The sequence below is a fragment of the Cyprinus carpio genome, unplaced genomic scaffold, assembly GCF_018340385.1.
Source record: "Cyprinus carpio isolate SPL01 unplaced genomic scaffold, ASM1834038v1 S000000972, whole genome shotgun sequence".
Classification (NCBI taxonomy): domain Eukaryota; kingdom Metazoa; phylum Chordata; class Actinopteri; order Cypriniformes; family Cyprinidae; genus Cyprinus; species Cyprinus carpio.
Window position 1 is genome coordinate 583,837 of NW_024873695.1, and position 22,417 is coordinate 606,253.

The 22,417-nt window shown below is 36.5% G+C and overlaps 1 protein-coding gene across 3 annotated transcripts in view; it reads right to left on the reverse strand.

The window, feature by feature from the left end:
• Positions 1–1,897: 1,897 nt before the first annotated feature.
• The window catches only part of LOC109073749 (receptor-type tyrosine-protein phosphatase U-like), a 279,985-nt gene continuing 259,465 nt past the window's right edge, over positions 1,898–22,417 (reverse strand). For all 3 annotated transcript variants that reach the window (XM_042753985.1, XM_042753984.1, XM_042753983.1), the window contains 5 exons: positions 15,665–15,979; positions 7,321–7,446; positions 5,280–5,437; positions 4,520–4,655; positions 1,898–3,264 (listed from right to left, as the gene is read on the reverse strand). In XM_042753985.1, coding sequence (XP_042609919.1) covers positions 3,202–3,264; positions 4,520–4,655; positions 5,280–5,437; positions 7,321–7,446; positions 15,665–15,979 — 798 coding nt within the window. In that variant the 3' untranslated portion in view covers positions 1,898–3,201. The remainder of the gene's footprint in view (positions 3,265–4,519; positions 4,656–5,279; positions 5,438–7,320; positions 7,447–15,664; positions 15,980–22,417) is intronic.

A 22,417-nucleotide genomic window follows, 5' to 3' on the forward strand; every position in this document is an offset into this window, starting at 1 on the left:
TCTGAGATATCAGTGCTTTACATCCAAGATATGTGAGTAAAGAAGGTCAAGATGCATCAGAGAAGAGACTTATCTCAACACTGCGGTCTTATGAAGCGAAATAATACAATTAGCTCATTGAAGCAGCTTCTTTTATAGTTCCATCTGATCAGTTACTAGTATAATAAATATGCTTATGATGAAAAGCATAATAAAGAAAAAAATATAACTGCACACTCACGTAAGCATAGTTTATTAGTTACCACCGTTTCGGCAAAAGAAGTTGCCTATAAGGAAGATTGTTCTTTAATGACAATGGATACCGTTGTACATCGCTTAAACACCCGCACACTGATAAATCAGTTCCTATTATAGGAATAATAAGCTGTAAAACAAAAGCGGCTATTTATGTGATGACATGCCCTTGTGGTAAATCATATGTAGGAAAAACAAACTGAGAACATAAAACATGCATTGCAGAACATCATAGTATAAGATATAGAAATGATCCATTATCCCTTAGTGATGCATTTGGTTGAGTTTAAACAAGCGATTGCCTCTTTGCATTATATAGGAATCGAGAGGACACTTTTACCAAGAAGAGGAGGTGACTTGCATATAAAACTTTAGTCTCATATGGTTTAAATGTAGATTTTGTTTTGGGTTGTTTTATATGAATGTTATGATATTGAATGTGGATTGGATTTGCCCTTGTGTATTTTGTTTTATTTGTATTTACCTTTTTTATGTACTTTGACACTGTTTTTGTTAATGTTATGAACATTTGTGATGTAAATGCAATTATTCATTACATTTATTATATATTGTTTTTGATTTATGTAAGAGTTCAAATGTTGTCTACTAATTATTTATTGGTGAACTGTATGTCATTATCTTCACCTATGCGTGATTATTTTCCCGATTTATATTGTTCACCACTTGATAGGAAATCATGCCTTGACAAAGGCTACTTGTTTTGCTGAAACGTTGGTAACTAATAAACGATGCTTGAGTGTGCAGTTATATTTTTGCTTTATTTAGTTTGCTCCTTTACCTTGCACCTCTAAAAGGTGAGCGTTTGTTTTATTTATTGTTATGATGAAAAGAAAACAGACCAGGAGGCCAGAGTAATAATTGCTGTAATTTAGTCTTTTGTTGTCCACGGTTACTCTGCTACCCGAAGATCTGATGTTATTACTCAGAGGTAGCTCTTTCATGAATCAGAAGACTTAATGTAGATCATGTTTCATTTAAATATCATAATTTTGTCTTATGGTGTGATTTTAGGAAAAATAACTAATTGTTTGCAGCGAGTACAAAGTGTGGTTTTCATCAAAAAACAAAAACAAACAAACAAACAAATAATAATAATAATAATAATAACAAAACTTTAAATAACCCTGATTTTAAGCCTAAAACAGATATTTTCTTAAAAGTTGTATCTCAATTCTGATTGGTTGATTGGAATGTTGTACTTGGTGAAATTATGCTTACTATACACACACACAGACACAAACACACACGCACACACACACACACACACACACACACACACCCTTTAATTCCATTGAATGTCATGATACAACTTTTTCATTATCCAATCAAGTATATATATATATATATAGTGAGGGCGATTTCACCAAGTACAACATGTATATATATACATATATATACATATATCCATATATATATATATATATATATATATATATATATATATATATATATATAAACACACATCCCTGATGTCAATAAATGTTTCTCCTTTTAACTTATTTGCTACCTATGAGAAATAATTGAGCTATTATAGATTATTTATGTATTATTATATTATTATTATATTTATTTAATATCCTATGGATATTTAAATTAGGGATAACAAATGTGATTAACAACAATACTGACAATGAGATAAAAGCAACATTGGAATGTTTTATTCATTCATGTTACATTTTATTTTATTTTATTTTTTTTAGAAAACAAAACAACCATTAAATACAAAGATAAAAAGCAACTTTATGGCGAGTGCCTCACCATATTCCAATAGTAGCATTTCTGTTTCCTTTATATAGTTGCGTATATTTCTTTTTTTACTGCACTCAATGACAGCGGGCAGTAGCACTCAAAGCAGACAGGTCACAATGGATTGCAATGACACATGAAACAGGCATGCATGAGTGATCCTCTTCACGTACCCCCCCCACACACACTCATATAAAAATGTGTTGGCACATTAAAGACAACATCTAGAAACAATTTTGTTTGTTTGTTTGCTTGGCAAAATATATATATTATATATATATATACACACACAAACACAAAGAAAACAAGAAATAAACCCAGAAACCCTCTTTGTATCTATTCTTTTGACTTGCCTGTCAAAATACTGACACTTTCGAGTGTCACTTTCAGATTTAAAGGTGAAGTGTGTAATTTTTGCACCACTAGCATCACCAAACATTTGCAAGATTTGCAAGGAAAAAAAATCACCATTTTCAAACAACAGTCCTGAACATGCCCCCATTTCTCACTGGTCAGCCAAAAACGTAGTCCCACCCCAAAGTCACACCATTGGTTGAGTCAATGTTTGATAGCGCCACAGTGTTACGCTTTTGATGAGAATCAATGGGTCACTTATGGTCTCTGCACATTAAGCTGGGAAAGGAGATTAATGTCAAAAAATTATACACATCACCTTTCAGTAATTCAATGAAAAGAAAAGCTCCACCAGCCATCACATCCTTACATTCAAGCAATGCTTTCCAGCAAAACTGGGTTTCATCAGCACAGTAGATCGCCCCATGTACAGAGTTTAACAATACACGTAATGTACAAATACAATATCACCCATGTCATCACATGGTTTCGTTTTCCTTTTTTCCACCTGCTTGCTGTGTAAGGCAGAGAGCCAGTCATGTGATCAAAGATGATGTGACATAATCTCAAAGCTGTTGAAATCTCATTGATTCCCTCGATGTTTGGCAGGAATATCTGGCACAGGAGGTCAGAAACGTCAAAACAGAAAATGCACAGAGGACAATAGAGGTTGAAGGTTAGAGAAATGTGCCGAGTCTTGCATTCCCACTCTTCCTGTAGATGTGCATTCTCACTGGAGGACAGAAAGGCTCATTCATATGGGCTGGACTGGCCCAAGCCGATGGAAACAGAGGAGGCGAGGTGAAGAGGTTGAAGCCAGTGCTGATCGGGTCTTGAGCTCTTGTGTTATCTGACCTCCAGGCATTCCAGGTACTCCAGAGCCAGCTCATAGCAGAACCTGTACTGCTCCTGCCGACAACAGCAAGGTCACGTCAGTTTCTCTGGCAACATTCAGACTGTATTCTAATTATATTTTATGATGTATCCTATTCTTGTAAGCATTCTGGTGTAGAACCTTGTATATCTTAATTTAATGCTGCATATTGAGCAGCGGATGATGTTCAATCAATTTATGAGATACATATCTGAGGAAAACTGCATTGTTGCGCTCAGTGTGGAAAGGCCTCTGCATCAGGGGTCTAAGAGCATTTGTCAATGTCGAATTGATTTAGCTAACCAATCAAATTCAAGTAGGCGGGGTTTACTGTTCACAGAAGCAGAGCACGATTTGCAGCATGAAGTGTCAGTTTTAACATCGAAAGCGAGTGAGGTAGAAGTAGCTTAACATTTAATATCTGACAACTCTTTTATGATAGAAATGTTAAACAACTAACAGTAATATCCAGTAATGCAATCTACTCTACTTTTTTCTTTCGCAAATTAAACCGTTTTAAATCAAGCCGACACCTTGATATCAACTTGATCAAGATGATTTTAAATTAAGTTTGGACGCTTTAATGTTTATGTAGGCCAATATGTTTGATATTTAATTTACATCAAATTAACATCATGTCAAGTTTTTGATCTCACTTTGATTTGGATATTTGACTTGATTTTTGTAGTTTTTTTTTTTTTTTTTTTTTTTTTTTTTTTACATCAAACTGATGTCTTTTCAACATCAGTTGCCCCCTGGGAAGCAAATGTGAAGAGACATGAACTGTTTAGCGTTTTCGACATATTGGGCATATAAATAAGAGTGAATGTGTGCATATTTTATAATATTATTTTCAAATAGTTCAAAATGTTTACTTCCCAACTAGAATTAGAACTCGTCTTCTTCAGTGTTCTATATATATATATATATATATATATATAGAGAGATATATATATATATATATATATATATATATATATATATATAATAAATTGGCAACACGGAAAAATAAAAGCTTCATATAAAACAAAATATTAGTATTTTACTTTTAAGTTTACAGTAAAATAATTGTATTTTTATTTAATACTCCCTTTTTAATTTAAAATATATTAATATTATCACACTTTATTATTTTGTTTATTGTTTTTAAAAAATAAATAAAGTGCAATAATATTATTATCACTATTATTATTATTATTATTATTATTTTATAGTTATATTTAATGGGTCACAAGCAAACACCTAAGCAAACACCACTAATTAGTTCCTGACACAAGTAAGCACACTAACCATAGACTCCACCATGTTGGGCTTGGAGTTGCGGAGAGTCTTGACGGCGTAGAACACGTCCACCATGTTGTGATGGTGCACCATCTCCATTATCATGGTGCAAGCGCAGAAAGTGCCACTGCGTCCGCCGCCATTCTACAGACAACGATATGTCAATCCATTAGCATCTTCAAGAAAAGCAGCAGCTTGTAACACATGAAGGAGCGGGATCTGAGCAGCACTTTCAAAGCTTGTGTGGATTATTGTATTAGAGATGTCTGGAGGGGATAGCTGTGAAAGACGCATATTTGTGCCACCACATTCTGCCAGACATCTGCAACACTTTTGAGCATGAAGGAATGGAAAGTACCAGTGTGCTCTGGGGAAAAGACATGCAATAAAAATGTCACATCCTACTGAGCTAAGATAATTTCCCCTGGGCTACTGATAGAGGAAGGGCACCCCAGCACAGATGCTTTGAAGCCTGATATGCTGCGTCTGTACCACGCTCTCATTAACAGTGGATAGATGTATTAAATTACAGGCAAGTGCAGGTGGCAGGTAGTAACCGAGGCCAGAGCACTAAAAAGTCAAATACTGAGGAAAATGAAGACATGAAAAAGTGGCCGGAGATTAAGAGCTTTAAGCAGATTTTCACAGTTGGGTGGTCATGGCAATTGCTGGAGCACAGGAGCAAAAGAGACCTGGATTGTATAATCAACACGATGAAGTGTAATTGCTCTCCAATTAGCATGTGGGGGCGGAGCTGTGTGTAACTTACAGGCAGTGCACTACAGTGCGACCATCACCGCACTCCCTCTGCCACTTCTGCACTTGTGCCAGCAGGTTGAGAAAGGCCTTCTTAGAGTCTGGGATTTCACGATAAGCCGACCAGCGCAAGAACTGGAAATGTCGCACTACCAGATGACCTTCCTGCAGCTGAATGATAAAGACAGAGAGAAAACATTAATAAAAGAGAAGTATAACTGCAGGTCAAATTATTTTGCAGGTGTTTTCAACAGACAGGGGAAACTTTGGTGTCCATTTACTTACAAACATACATATATACATACATACCAATTATGCTTACAGGGGCAGATTAGTGCTTATTTGCACAACACTTTGCACAACAATTATTGTTGACACTTACCATGGTGTATGATTTGTAAACTAATATCAGTCCAACTGTTGCACTTCATTCTACAGTCTGTGCACTTACGTGTACTTACTTAAGGGTAGGTTAATGCTTAGTTTTTGTAATTACTATAATGAGTACATAGTAAACACATATAGAACAGGACTGTAAAATAAAGTGCTACCTGTCCCACTACTACTTTAAGTTAAAAAAAAAAAAATGTTTGGTACAATGTACCTTTTGTATTTATATTGAATTGCAAAACACATCTGCTCAGGGTAGGGTTGACTGTGTAATTATATGTAATTATATAGTAAATACAGAAATTAATAACAGATGTTATTACAGGAAGGTGTTTTTAAATATAAGTACAATGTAAAAAAAATATCTACACATTAAGTGCATTGTATCAAATGATTAATTTAAATGTAAGTACATAAGTAGTTATGGACACTTCATATAATATGTATGACTTTCATAGTAAACTTGCTTAGTAGCTCACCTGGTAGAGCATTGCAATTGGGTGCAAGTCACAATAAAAGAGCTGGAAGTCTTAGGTCAGGTTTAGTGAAGGTGGTATGTTATTTTTAAGTGTGATAGAGACCTTTTAGTGCCACTCAATGCACATTTCATTTGATAATTTCAAGATTCACTTTCATCTGTTTTGGATAAAACTGAACACACTTTTAGAAGCATTTTACGTCAAAAGTGCCATGGAACGTGCAAGAAGCATTGTAATGTAATTTCTCAGAAATGTCACCACATGCATGGTTTTCCAGTGAGCATAGGTTCAATCTGAATTTTCTAATGATGGTGCTATTTAGCAACATGATCTACTGTATCAATAACACTCTACACATTATACCTTTTTGGGGAAGCAAGACTTACCATTCCAATAGAGTGGCTCTCTCTGGGGTCCTGTGAAGAGGCATTACGGGACATTTTCTGACAATGACATGGAGTGTTTGCCTGGCTTGCAGAGTCTCAAAGAGAGAGGGGACGTAGGGACTGACATGGGCTAGCCAAACTGACACAGGCACGGATGGGAATGCAGCTAAAGGTTGACAGCCTGCCTGACAGGAGTGCTAAAGGGGGCTAGCAATGAGAGGTGCAACACTTGGGACAAGATTTCAAAGAGACAGGATGTTGACAATAAAGTCTTCAGGGAGGACTAAGGTCAGCTAGAGGTGTGAGAAAGTGCCTTTTTATTCAGACAAGTCGATATCAGAAGCACAGACCACACTGAGAGATACTGACACAATACGTACAACTTTATCTCTCTCACACATGCATGTACAGTGAGAAATAAACAGGTCTAATTCCAGCAGTGCAGTGCCACCAGTGCTAGTTTGTGACTTTTAATGACTGACCACACATTTATACCTTTATACCTTTGCTTTAATTTAATCGGTATTGAATTCAATTTCTAAAAGACTCTGAAAAGATCATTTACCCATTAGCTTCAGTTAATTAACCTTTTCCGGAGTGGCCCTGAACTCAGAGAATCTCCAGTCCTTAAAAAAAGATGGACGTGGAAGATGGGTCATTCTTCTAATGAGGTCTGATTTTAATGAGGTACTGTTATAAATGTCAGTGCTAACACTGGGTGAAAACAGCTCATGATTGGAAGGCACGTACAGGTGATAACATATATCTGAAGATGACTTATTTGGCCCTATAGACTCACGCGTGTGATGTTGGTCACTCTGAATAGGCGAGTGACGACGTTGTCATCAGTGGATCTGGAGAGCAGCTCCACTGTCATGGGTCCAAACTGCTGCATGCCTGTTTCAGGCCAGTACTGCAGACAAGGCTGACAGAGAGAAGGACACAGTTACAGATGCAAATTGGTATTTTAACACACTCCTGTACAAAGGATACATCAAATGTATTGTTTAATAAAGGGGCAGCGACCATCGGTGACAAATCAGGATTAAATAATGTCCACAAAAAAAATAAATAAATTCTAGTTTGAAACACCAGTGCCAATAAATGTTGTTAAACTTTTTATATTTTTATATTTTATATTATATATATATATAATTTCATGTTAGTTTTCATTATATATACTGTATAAGTAAGCATATATATAGTGTATAAGTAAGGGATATATATGCTGTATAAGTAAGGGATAATGCATGGCTAGCTGTGCATTAAACAATTTTAATGCACGACGTGGGGGCATTTTAAAGTTCTCTTAATGGTGTATAAACCTTTACATAACCAAGCACCTAGTTATCTCTCACAGCTGCTGCATTTTTTATACTCCCACTAAAAGTCTAAGATCCAGTTACCAGAATCTCCTTTTAGTTCCTCAGTCTAGATTAAAACATAGAGGGGATCGAGCTTTTTCTGTGGTTGGGCCTCGGTTATGGAACAATCTGCTGCTTGAGACAAGAGTGGCACCTTCCCTATCCATTTTAAGTCTCCTTTAAAAACACACTTGTATGAACTGGCCTATTAATATCCCATTTTTATTACATAGTATTACGGTCTTGTTTATCTGTCATTCCTTGGGTTTTAAATTCATGTTTTATTATTTCTGTTTTATGTGTTTATGGTTTGATTTTAATGTTCAGCACTTTGGTCAGTCTTGTGGCTGTTTTTAAATGTGCTTTATAAATAAATGAACTTGAACTTGAACATGAACATGAATGGCGAGGCCCAGCTGGCCGCCACACAAATTTCCGCAATGGACACACCACTAGACCATGCCCAAGACGAGGCGATGCCTCTGGTGGAATGGGCCTGTACACCAATGGGACAATATTGACCGAAGGTTGGTAGACTGTAGCGGCTCAAAAGTTGGGCCCTTCAGGGCCCTCACTACAGTGGGCAGATCCCATGAAGGGACAGTGAGGGGGCGAGTCGGATTCAGCCTCCTGGTGCCCCTCAAGAAGCGGACATCTGCATTGTTCCTGCCCACTTATTGGCCCGCAATAGGGGCATGAGAGGCCGCTATAGCTGCTACATAAACCTTGAGAGGTTCTGTATGGGGAACGTCCCTTATCCAGCAGCTCTTGCAGAAATGAAAACACCACTGACAGATCAGAGGTAGAGGGGTCTTCGCTGCAGTTTAGGCACCAAGCGGAGAAAATAGACCACTTAAGGGCATAGAGACGTCTCGTAGACGGGGCAGTAGGTAGGTGTCGAGGTAGTTCATCTGCATCAGAGGGGAAAGAGCTGCGTCAATGCACTTCGTAAAGTGCGGGGAACCACACGGGGGCTATCTGGATGTGAAACCAGTCCCCTGGACACACTTGCGAGAGGATCTGTTGCAATGTAATTATCCTGAACAGGCGTTTCATGAGGGCGCGGTTCAGGTGCCTGAGATAGAGGATGGCCTTAGGTTGCCATCCTTTTTGGGGATGAGGAAGTAGCGGCTGTGGAAGCCTTACTCGCACTGAGCTGGGGGAACTGTCATATGTTGCTTTTATCTGTGGGAGATTTTTCTATTCGGATTTCTGTGGGTGATATTGTTTGATATATTGTTTGGTGAGAACCAAGCAGCTGAATCGCGGGGTTATTCGAGCGAATTGCAGTTAATAACCTCGTTTTATTATCCCCAAAACCCAGTCTGGCATTTCGGGGATGGCCTGCCAGGCCTCAGCCCATTTGACAAGGGGTTGGATTAACTCGAGTGGCTGGTCTCTGTATGGGGACCCCACACTCAGAAGAAGAAATTTGCTCTCTTTGAAAATGCTTTCAAAAAATGCTGTGCTACACTCAATGCTCTCATAGCGAGAACAGTCAGCCCCCGTACGCTATATATTATATATATATATATATATATATATATATATATATATATATATATATATATATATATATATATATACAGGTCCTTCTCAAAAAATTAGCATATTGTGACTTAAAAGTCATTATTTTCCATAATGTAATGATAAAAATAAAACTTTCATATATTTTAGATTCATTGCACACCAACTGAAATATTTCAGGTCTTTTACTGTTTTAATACTGAGGATTTTGGGCATACAGCTCATGAAAACCCAAAATTCCTATCTCAAAAAATTAGCATATCATGAAAAGGTTCTCTAAACGAGCTATTAACCTAATCATCTGAATCAACTAATACTAACTATAAACACCTGCAAAAGATTCCTGAGGCTTTTAAAACTCCCAGCCTGGTTCATTACTCAAAAGCGCAATCATGGGTAAGACTGCCGACCTGACTGCTGTCCAGAAGGCCATCATTGACACCCTCAAGCGAGAGGGTAAGACAGAAAGAAATTTCTGAACGAATAGGCTGTTCCCAGAGTGCTGTATCAAGGCACCTCAGTGGGAAGTCTGTGGGAAGGAAAAAGTGTGGCAAAAAAAACGCTGCACAACGAGAAGAGGTGACCCGGACCCTGAGGAAGATTGTGGAGAAGGACCATTTCCAGACCTTGGGGGACCTGCGGAAGCAGTGGACTGAGTCTGGAGTAGCAACATCCAGAGCCACCGTGCACAGGCGTGTGCTTTTGAACCAGAAACAGCGGCAGAAGCGCCTGACCTGGGCTACAGAGAAGCAGCACTGGACTGTTTGCTCAGTGGTCCAAAGTACTTTTTTCGGATGAAAGCAACTTTTGCAATGTCATTCGGAAATCAAGGTGCCAGAGTCTGGAGGAAGACTGGGGAGAAGGAAATGCCAAAATGCCTGAAGTCCAGTGTCAAGTACCCACAGTCAGTGATGGTCTTGGTCTTGGGTGCCATGTCAGCTGCTGGTGTTGGTCCACTGTGTTTTATCAAGGGCAGGGTCAATGCAGCTAGCTATCAGGAGATTTTGGAGCACTTCATGCTTCCATCTGCTGAAAAGCTTTATGGAGATGAAGATTTCGTTTTTCAGCACGACCTGGCACCTGCTCACAGTGCCAAAACTACTGGTAAATGTGTTTACTGACCATGGTATTACTGTGCTCAATGGCCTGCCAACTCTCCTGACCTGAACCCCATAGAGAATCTGTGGGATATTGTGAAGAGAAAGTTGAGAGACGCAAGACCCAACACTCTGGATGAGCTTAAGGCCGCTATCGAAGCATCCTGGGCCTCCATAACACCTCAGCAGTGCCACAGGCTGATTGCCTCCATGCCACGCCGCATTGAAGCAGTCATTTCTGCTAAAAAGGATTCCCGACCAAGTATTGAGTGCATAACTGAACATAATTATTTGAAGGTTGACTTTTTTTGTATTAAAAACACTTTTCTTTTATTGGTCGGATGAAATATGCTAATTTTTTGAGATAGTAAAATGGGTTTTCATGAGCTGTATGCCAAAATCATCAGTATTAAAACAATAAAAGAACAATTTCAGTTGGTGTGCAATGAATCTAAAATATATGAAAGTTTAATTTTTATCATTACATTATGGAAAATAATGAACTTTTATCACAATATGCTAATTTTTTGAGAAGGACCTGTATATATATTTATTTATTTATTTATTTTTCTCTCTCTCTCTCTCTCTCTCTCTGGAATTATTGTTAGCTATTATAGGAATATTTATTATATATATATATGTGTATTGACAATATTGACAACTTGATCAAATATTAGCCGGTAACACTTTACAGTTAAGGTCCTATTTGTTAAAATTCACGAATTTAATCCACCATAATTTAGGGTAGTTAACACATTAACTAACATATAATAACAATGAGAAATACATTTGTTACAGTATTTATTAATCTTTGTTAACATAAATGTTAGTTCAGGTCTATTACATAACATTAGCAGATTTATGTATGTGTGTATGTTTGTATGTATTTATTTATTTATTTATTTATATTTTTATTTTAATAATGTTTTAGTTAATGATGAAATTAATAAATATATTATTTTTAATTGTAAATTCACATTAACTACTGTAGTTATCTAATGTTTACTAATGTAACATTATTGTAAAGTGTAAATTTGTACCTATTTCTTAATTATATTTTAAACAGCTTTTGTGTGTTACACAGTGTGTTATCTATTTATTTATCTTGGAATAATATATATATAATATATATACATAAAACAAAACAAACAAACAATAAAAAAAAAAAAAAAAAAATGGGCATCTTATGATTAGGCGAAGGGTGAAGACAGACAATGAAAGGATTATGGAGTCAAGGAAATACCAGAGATAGGCTAATCAGCACTGAAAATCCAATTGTGGCCCACCAAGATAAATAATAATTGCTTGTTTCTCCATATCGGCTGCATTTTTTGTCCAATCTCCCACCAGATTACCAGATGCTCAATGTGTCAATTAATTTTCGCTTAGCCAGTTGCAGACAGATCTAATCCAGCACAGTGTTATTTGAAATGAGCAGGTCTGAAACAGCTCCAGCCATGTATCTCCAATGAGAGATTCAAAGATTTTGATATAGATGAGATACAGTAGAAATTGACAAATTCTTGTCACAGTGATGTGTATTAACAGAGTGACATGATGCAGAAGAAGATACATATTCATCCGAACACAATCAGACAGATCAGTGACTGTAGCAGAAAGAGACCAGAGAGATATTTCTAGAATGTTAGATGACTAACTGAGTGTGATAATGTCTGGAAAAACATTCACACACATCACATGAAAGTCATGAATAACTATTAAATAGAAATAACTATTAAATAATCTTGTGCAGATCGCCTACAGGGGGAGAGGAGTGAAAAAAAAATGAGTTTGTCCTTTCCATTGCCAATTTATACAAGACAAACACATTATCAATGTGGGGAGACTCAAATGAAAAGCACGTTGTGTGTTTGCTTTTCACCCATAGTGAGAATTATGGGCTCTCAGTTTTCATTTTTTTTTTTCATTTTTTCTTTTCTTCTCACACCAGTCTTCTCTGGCCCCAACCAGACTTCTCTTCCCTCACAAAAAGTGAAGACATTACACTTAGCTCTATATCTCACATTTTTAATTGTAACTTGGACAACTTTCATATGTGGAAACAAATTTTGCAAATTATCTTTTTAAAAAAAAAAAAAAAACTTAACTTGACATTTGTTATAACTGCATGCCTCATTTACGATTATATATATATATATATATATATATATATATATATATATATATATATATATATATATATATATATATATAAAGCAAATATGACTAAATATGATATTTAAAGTCTAAAATTCACTCGTTTTTATAAAGTGACACTGTCCAACAGTGACACCCAAAGGTAAAGTTACAGCGGAGGCTTGCCTCCCTTCGGTTCATTGACTTTATACAGAGACCCCAAAGCGTGCCGTGACTTTTCTGGAGGCTCATTGAGATGAATGGGGAAAGCCACGTGAGATGAGGCAATGTCTCCATCGCACTATGATTGGATATGATCGGTTAAGTTTGGATGTGATTGATTGGTTCGTGTGATAAATCCCGCCACATGTTTTCGTGTGAGCTCTCGGTCTGAATGAAGAAAATGATGGTGTTATTGACTAATTATAAAGTAAGTAAACAGCTCTCCTGCTCAGATACCACTACTTTGTGTCACGTCAAAATAAAACTTGAAATGGTCTGAAAACGTGATGACTGCGTCAATTTTTAGTGAGCATTCAGCTTGATGACATGAAAGATATATCTTCGTGTCTGTGGCAGTGTTTACAGAGCTTTTATGATGATGAGCCGAAATAAGTTGACTATTAAAAAGAACAGCTGAACATAAGTTCACAAATAAAAAATATATATATATATATTGGTAACATTTTACAATAAGGTGCCATTTAATGAATTAACTAACATGAACAAACAATTAACATTTATTACAGTATTTATTAATCTTGGTTTACATTACTTAATACAAATACAATTGTTCATTGTTAGTTCAGGTTAGTTCACAGTGCATAAACTACTGTTAACAAACACAACTTTTGATTTTAATAACGCATTAGTAAATGGTGAAATTAATATTAACTAGGATTAATAAATGCTGTAGAAGTAGGCTATTGTTTATTCTTAGTTCAGAAAAGTAGTTAACTAATGTTAATTAATTAATGTTAACTAATGTTAATTAATTAATGTTAATTATTGTAAATTAATTAATGTCAATTATTGTAAACTGTTTCCAGAATATTGTTCAAATTGTTACTGCCTTTAGTTATTATTTTGGAATAAATATAAGAATGCATAAAAACACCATGAAATGTGTTTTATGTAATATTTAATATAAATATATATTTATATATAAAACTGCCTCCTCATTTGAAAACAAACAACATTTAAATAAAACAACATTTAAAAAAATATATAATATTTTTGGTTTATCTTTTTAATCTTTCATTCAAAAAATAAAAAATAAAATAAAATAATAATAAAAACAAAATACAATTCTAACCTTTCATTCAAGTAAAACAATTGAAAGTGGGGGGAAACTCACATTATCAAATAAATGTTTTTTTCTCCAAGGCATGTTGGCCACAATTATTGGCACTCCAAAAATTATCATGAGTAAAATGTATTTGAAGTATATTCCCATTCATTTTTACATAGAGCGCAAGTGGTAAAGTGGACAATTGATTATCACACACCACTGTTAATACTGGGGCTGACAGCTATTCTTGCGCTGCTCAGTAACAGGGATACTTTTATTGTATTAACAACATTCCATAACATATTTTAGCACAAAGTGTATGATAATTTTCTCCACCTTAATATTTCAGAGACTAAAGAACAGGTTTTTAGCTCCTCCAAAACACAGATCCATTCCAGTATTGTCATCAACGGAGAGATGGTTTAAAGGGTGGAGCATTTTAGATAACTTGGCATTACATTGGATGATCATCTCAATTTTAATCAGCATATTCTAGGTATCTAGAAGTGCTGTCAACAGAGACTATTTAGTTCTCCATAAACTTAAGCACTTGTCTGTTCAGTCTCGTCTCCTTCTTCTCCTTATCTAATTATTATTGAGCCAATTGTTATGGTGCCATTTGTTTCTTTAGCTTACTGCAGCTTCCCCTTCCATCTGGCCGTAGGTATAGATTACCTATGTGCAGGAAGACTAACTATAAAATAGTTCTGTTCTGACAGCTAAACTTTATGCTATTATTTATTTATTTATTTATTTATTTATTTAATTGTGATAAGTTTACATGTTATGTGCAGTTGTCTTTGTGTTATACACGCACCTTCTGTAAAAATGAATTTCCTCTCTGAGGACAAATAAACGATCTAAACATTGGCAGTGACCTTTGATAGAAAGTAATCTATTTTTACCTATTGAGACATGCCTTCACTTTTATACACCCACAAGAGCTGTGTTTGTGATGTTTAATTTGGTGGAGGTGGAACACACGAAACGGGCATTTCCAAAGGCTGCTTGAAACCGTGCTTTATTTTTGTAGTTCTGCTAGACGGCACTAGTAGCGCAGAAACTGCATATTCCACCTTTAAGATCTTCAGGAGAACATGATTATTACAGCTTTAGAATCAAGTTTTGTGTCACGTCAAAAGCAAATAGAGCCCATTATAATCACTGATAGTGTCTGCACCGAATGCAGTGTATAGATGTCCGATACATTTCTGACCTACTCCATGCACTCTAAGCTACTCCAGACAGCAGGACAAATGGAAGAGCAAAAGCGAGTTTCACTTTGACACATCCAGTTAAAACTGTTTGTTTGTGTCTCAGTATAGCCTTCAGCATCAAGAACAAGTGCATGGTTTATTTCAGTGGTGTTCTGGATCATGTTAGAAGATTATATGTTTGTTCGGATCATTTGACTGCAGATTTATTTATTTATTTATTTATTTTGTAAATGAGGCACAGTCTAACTGTGTTGGATCTTATAGCAGCTACACTGCAAAACATGAGTGAAATATTTCACAATGCTTTGTCTGAAAATTATGCTTTTATATGGATAAAGTTTTCTAAACAATTATGTTAGCCAATCATAACAGTACATATTCAATGATACACCTTAAAGAAGGTGTCTGTTAAAAAAACTGATCATTTCAGACAGAACCACAGTGAGGGTTGAAAAAATTAAAATAAATAATAAAATGTGTGTATATATTTATATATATATATATATCTTACCCAGGCTGAGTTGGACTGGTTGAGCTGGTTGAGCATGACAATGGAGGTACAGCCATAGTCAAACACCAGTCTCCAGAAGTCAGCGGTGGTGGTGGGCAGGGGGTGAGGGGTCACCACGAATGCAGCTGGCTGCAGGAAGCTGTCCATCAGTGCCGCATTTATGTAGTTGTTGCCATCGCCCTCAGTGGAGACGAGAAATGCCAGCGCGCGGTCGGGCGGCAGCACGTCCATGCTGCGGTTCTTCTCACGGTTGCGGGGCAGCAGGGAAACGCTGCACTCCTCGACGTCCAGGTGAGGGGTGACAGAGTTTAGAGTCTGAAGAGACAGAAGGCAGACACAGAGAAAAGACAAGGGATCAAATGGTGTCTGAAAGCACTCAGAGGATGTTGAAAGATATAACTAAGTAGACAATGAGAGGGTAAGAAAGTAAATCTATGCAGGCAATGGCTAGAGCCAAGAATAACCGACAGAGAAAAATGGAAGAGGTGAATAATGCCATGGAAGAGAATTTTCAAGACTTCTACAATCCTTCAGCTACTAAAATATAAAGCACAAGATGATAGATTACTGCCTTGAATAAGTTATTTCACATAGCAATGGGCAGCTTAACTGCTCGAGACAAACATGGGAAAACCAAGAAAACAAGTTTTTAATAAACATAACTGCTTCAAAATTCATGTTGTCAGTATAGTTGTGTGTAATTTACATTATAAAGCAAAATGTCCAAGTATTGCCAATTTATATTTACCACAGACCTTGATTTACTCATAAGCTGAAAAACCCCATTCACAGCAAAATATCCAGTGTTGAGATCCTACTGTTGGGGACTTTTAGAGTAAAGTGTTAAAGTTGTGGTGTTGAATTTTAGAGGATTAACCCTAGCTAGTGTAAACAGCACCCTCTGGGCGGTGTAAATACACAGAGTTACCCTTATTAACACTGTTGAGTGTTATTAGTCACATCCGGGACATTTTCTTGTGCGTGCCTGAACCATCTGAAATATTTTTCACAGACGCCATTTTCTTTGCTCGCGATGCGGCGCATATGAGGATGGGAAATGGTGAAATAAAATGTTTAATCTTACTCATAAAATGTGTTTTATAATATCATATTGTTTTATAACAATATTTATTTGCTGTGTGCGCATAAACTTTTCTCAACGACATTTCCTTCACTCGCGATGCGGAACAGACGAGGATGTCATTTATTTTCTATAAGGGAAATCTGAAAGTAAGTGTTTTTATCTCATTTAAATATGTATTTAATAACATCATATTGATTTACAGCGATATTTATGTGCTGTGCTCTCCAAAACTTTTTCTCAAGAGAGATTTTTTCTTTTACTCACGATGGGGAGAAGAAGGGGAATTTGGTTTATTCAAAGGAAAACACCAAAAATAAGTGTTTTACCTCATTTATATTATGTATTTAACAAGATGATATTACTTTATGACGATATTTAAATGCTGTGCGCACCTAAACGAGCCTAACTGTTTCTCACAGATTTGAATTGCTATGCAGTGCAGACACGGGTTGCTTAGAAAAGGAAAAGACCAGAAGTAAGCTTTTTACCTCATTTAAAATATGTATTTTATAACATCATATTGATTCATAGCGACATTTATGTGTTGTGTGCTCCTACACTTTCCTTCTTTCACTCGCGATGCGGAGCAGACGGGGATGTTGGTTTTAACAAGGAAAACATGGAAAGTAAGTGTTTTACTTCATTTATGTTACTATATGTAAGTATTTCATAAAATAATATTATTTAATAATGGTATTTGTATGCTGTGTGTGCCTAGACGATCTGAAACATTTCTCACAGATTAAATTTGATGTCAAATCAAACCACTGTTAATGGCCCAAACCAAAAATAGCAATATCAGTACTTGTTTCTTGTGTGTCTCGTGACCAAATTTTGTGATTATATTAAGCATTAATTAAATGAGTTTTCGTAATGGTGATGTGTCAATATATTGGATTTGAGTGATTTCCAGTAAGACTGACTTTCTTTTTACAACAAAAAATATATACATTTACAGTGAGTTAAATGCTTTTCCTTAAAAGCATATATAAATAATAATTTACTCACCCCTGAATGTGTCTTATGTCATATGTTTCTTTGTCAGACCACAAAAGGAGATTTAAATAAAATGTCCTGAATGTGCTTGTTCATATAATGTCAGTCTATGGCGAATAACTTCAAGCTTTTAAAATAGAAGCATAAGTATAATAGAATGGTCTTATGTATCATGTGCAGTATATTCCAAGTGTTCTGCGGGTATACAGTAAGGTTTGGTGAGAAACATACTGAAATTTTGCATATTATTTGACAATCATCCTGACTTGATTGTTGGTCTCTGTGTATGACTGTGTGCATGAGACACTATTAGTTCAGTTCACTCTGAATTGCACACAAGTTGTGAAAAAAAAAAAAAATCAAGATTAATAAAAATATTACATAAAAAAACTAATAATAGAAATCTCCCAAAAAGTATCTGTGTACATACTTCACTGAGTTGAATCTTCTTCACTGACTCCGGACTGGAGCTTCAGTTTGTCATGACAGTCAAAATGACAGCTGACAGATGAACGTGATAACTTCCTGTTGCAACAAGCACAACAGATGTATTTACATCAGAGAAAAAAGCACATAGATTATATTTTATGTTTTGTTTTTATTAATCTTGATTGTTCACAACTTGTGCGGTTTTCCTGGTTGAGTTAGATTGAATTGCTTTGCTAATAAGATCCTCATGAATGCGCATTCATGCACAGAGACCAGCAGACAGGTAAAGAAATTATGACATAATTTTTATTTTTGGGGCGAAATAACCCTTAAAACAAATTGTTCACCTGAATTGTTGTTTACTTATACTCATGCCATTCAACAGATACCATGTAAGACATCTATGTCATACAGGTTTGGAACCACATTAGGATAAAAAAAAATGATGACAGAAATTTTGGGTGAATGTTTTGAGTAAACTATTATTGTATTGTAATTGATACTTGTCTCATATACACCTAGGATGCCTCGGGGTGAGTATAACACAGCCTAATTTTCATTTTTGGGTGAACTAACACTTTAAGTTTAGGTATGGGGAGTGTTATGGGATCTAAAATATGGCCATGCAGAATAAGACATTAAGATGTGCTTTATACGTACTAATAAACAGTCAGTATGCTAGTAATGTGAATGCTAAGCAACTAGTTAATAGTGTGAATTGGTCCCTAAACTAAAGTGTTACCATAAATCCATTATTATGATTATTTTATTTTTATCATTTTGTCTTGTGCACTGCATGTAAAAATCTGTTGTGTGAAATAGCTTATTCAGGGCAGCAATAAACACTGCAAAAATGAAATAAAACTATTTTTACAACCCCTCTTTTTTAAATATTACCATTTTGCAGATTCTGTAAAATGTATGTAAACTTATGATCTCAACTGTAGAAAGATGCAGAGAAAAGCATTTGAAGTCGATGATTTTGTCTCAGGCAAATAATGTCTACAGAGCTTAATGGCTGAAAATAAATGCACACTGGTCACATACGAATACTTCTGCTATGAGCCTTGAAGTGAATGAATCCGACTGAGAATTATGCAGATTATTACACTTGATGGGTAAAGTGCTTCAGTCTTGATTGGTTCTGACAGCACAAATGGGACATTACAATTATGATTATTAAGATTACATTGGCTCTGAGCGGGACAGGTACACAGTCTCAGAGCGGCAGGCATGAAGCCATTAATAGCCTAATGTTAAAAACACACACGCGAGTGGAACTGGAAGGTAAATGAATGAAAATAGACTCCACAGCTGGTTGACTTCATCACATTTTGAGCTGTGAGTTAGTATGCGACACTTAACCTGGATGAAACAAAATGACATGATTTGCATAAGGCCCCAATGGAAATATCATAAAATGAATACAGTTCACACAAACCCAAGCCTCTATGATACTCTGGTCTCTACATAAGTGTTATTTTAGTACTATTTATTTTATTATTATAGTATTTCTTAATATTTAAAATTAAGTGTTATTTTTATACTCTAATTATGTTATATGCTTTTTGTCTTTCTTATTAACCAAATGTGTGTGTATGTGTGTGTGTGTGTCTGTGTGTGTGTGTGTGTGTGTGTGTATATATATATATATATATATATATATATATATATATATAAACAGTTATTTCTGGTCCTCTGGAACTCCAGCCATTTCACCATTTGTATCACTCCACTTGTGGTATTTCTCACTGCGAGTGTATATATATGTATATATATATATATATGTATATATATATATATATATATATATATATATATATATATATATATATCATACGAGCAGCAAGGCTGTGATTCGGTAATTTATATATATATATATATATATATATATATATATATATATATATATATATACTAAAAAAAATAATAATTTTAATGGGTTTAATCAGGTAAAAATATCTTTTCAGGGTAACAACTACAGATTACCACTTTTTAGAGTCTTCTCTTTCAGCTCATAGTAAAAAGAAAGAAAAAAATAATTAAAATGCATGAGGTTTTAATCTCTGGCTTCAATCAGGGCTCTTAATTGTCCTAAAGACAACTCTAATTACACACCATACATCACACAATTTCAGCTCATTTTTATATTAAACGATTATGCATATATTATGCTTGGTCTCCTGATATGGCCAGAAGTTTTCATATACTTTGTCTTGGGTGTTTTGTTTGCTGAGATAACTTTTAATTTGTCAGTGTGTTTCAGCAGTATCTCCCACTTGGACCAATCTCAGCACACAGTCTCTTCCTGGGTCTAAGCAATGGGATGCAGTCAATGTACTTGAACATGTCACATCTGCAGTGTATTAGCAGAGTCCACAACGTTAAATTGGGCTGTAATTAGACTGTAATCAGCACTAATATTGCTGGATATTAACTAGCTAAAAAAGTAATATGCAATAGGCGTGATAATGGATGTCTCAGCTCATGGGTCACAAAAAGGATACATTCTTATATTTGCTGGAAAAGAAAATAATAGTAAATTTGTACAAATGTTATCAGTGACATCGTTTGAGAGTTCTAGGGTCAGTTTTGTGAGAACCCTGTAAATAAAATGACCCTGGAACTCATGCAGCTACTTGCAATTATATTTACACATAGTAGACTTCTCTAGTTGACCACTTGATTAAACATACAGTAAAAATACATACATAAAATAACTGGTTTCTATTTGAATAACTGGTTTCTTTTAACAAAACAAGATGGCGGCGTGTCCACACGCAGCGGCTTCTCTTTCTCCCGTCAGAACGGTGTTTTGATGTTTTTTGTGTTGTGAGTCACAGTGTTTTTGTACGCCTTAATCATGTCTTCCTGTCTTTAAGCGTGCACACAGTCGTGAGTTTCTGCTCTATGTCGGAAGGACAACTTTTTTAGAGTTAAACTATGTGCACGCCGAAGAGCTGCGGGATCTCGGTCTGCTCCGGAGGCATTCACCAACACTGACCCCCACTGCTGTATCTCGCCCACAGTGGAGGTGCCACAAGCGGCGTGAGAGGAAGCAGAAGAGGGGTATGTGCGGAGGTATCCTGGCTAGGCTTACGGCTAACCCACACAAGCCAGCTATCCCCACCATCGTGCCGGATGACGTACGCTCTTTGGACAATGAACTGGACTACATTCGATAACTACGCTCAACTCAGAGGACTGTAAGAGACTGTTGTGTTTTTGTGTTCACGAAAACATGGCTCAGCAACAGCGTTCCGGACTGTGCTATTCAGCTCGATCAGCTGAATAACTCATGTCTTCAATAATGTCTTCACAGACATTTTCAACATCTCACTAAGTCAGGCTGTTGTTCCCACATGCTTCAAAGCTACCACCATCATTCCAGTCCCGAAGAAGCTGTCTCCATCCTGCTTCAGTGACTACTGTCCAGTTTCACTTACCCCATTCTCATGAAGTGCTTTGAACGGCTAGTCATGCACCACATCAAGTCTGCCTACCATAATCATTCCAGTCCCCAACACCGCAGCACTGGCCAAGAAATCACAGCAGCGTCTCCACTTCCTCCACCAACTGAGAAGAGCCAGAGCCCCGGCCCCCATCATGTGCACCTTCTACAGAGGCACCATCGAGACCATCCTGACTAGCTGCATCACTGTGTGGTATGGCGCTATCCTGGCTAGGCTTACGGCTAACCCACACAAGCCAGCTATCCCCACCATCGAGATTTGTTGGTGTCTCCCTCCCCTCCTTCCAGGGCATTTACGGAACCCGTCTCACCCGTAAAGCCCTCTGCATCGCAGGTGATCACACCCACCCATCACACAGCTTCTTCAGTCTGCTGCCATCAGGGAGGAGACTGCGGAGTCTCCAGGCCAGGACCTCAGGGAGGAGATTTGAGCTTTGTTCATCAGGCTGTCAGGAAGCTGAACTCCCTCCCGAGCCCCCCCCCCCCCCCCTCCTCTTTTTCCCAATGCACCTCTGAACTCTGAACCTCAGTACCCCCCCCCCACCAGCTCCAACTGTACTGTTGTATAGTACTTTATATATTATCTGTATTTAATGTTCTACTGTTAAGTGTTATCTGTATGCACCATGGGTCTGAGAGTAACGCAATTTCAATTCTCTGTATGTATGTACTGTACATGTGGAAGAATTGACAATAAAGCAGACTTGTTTCCAAACTGTTTCCAGCATTGATAATATTAGAATGATTTATGGAGAATCATGTGACACTGAAG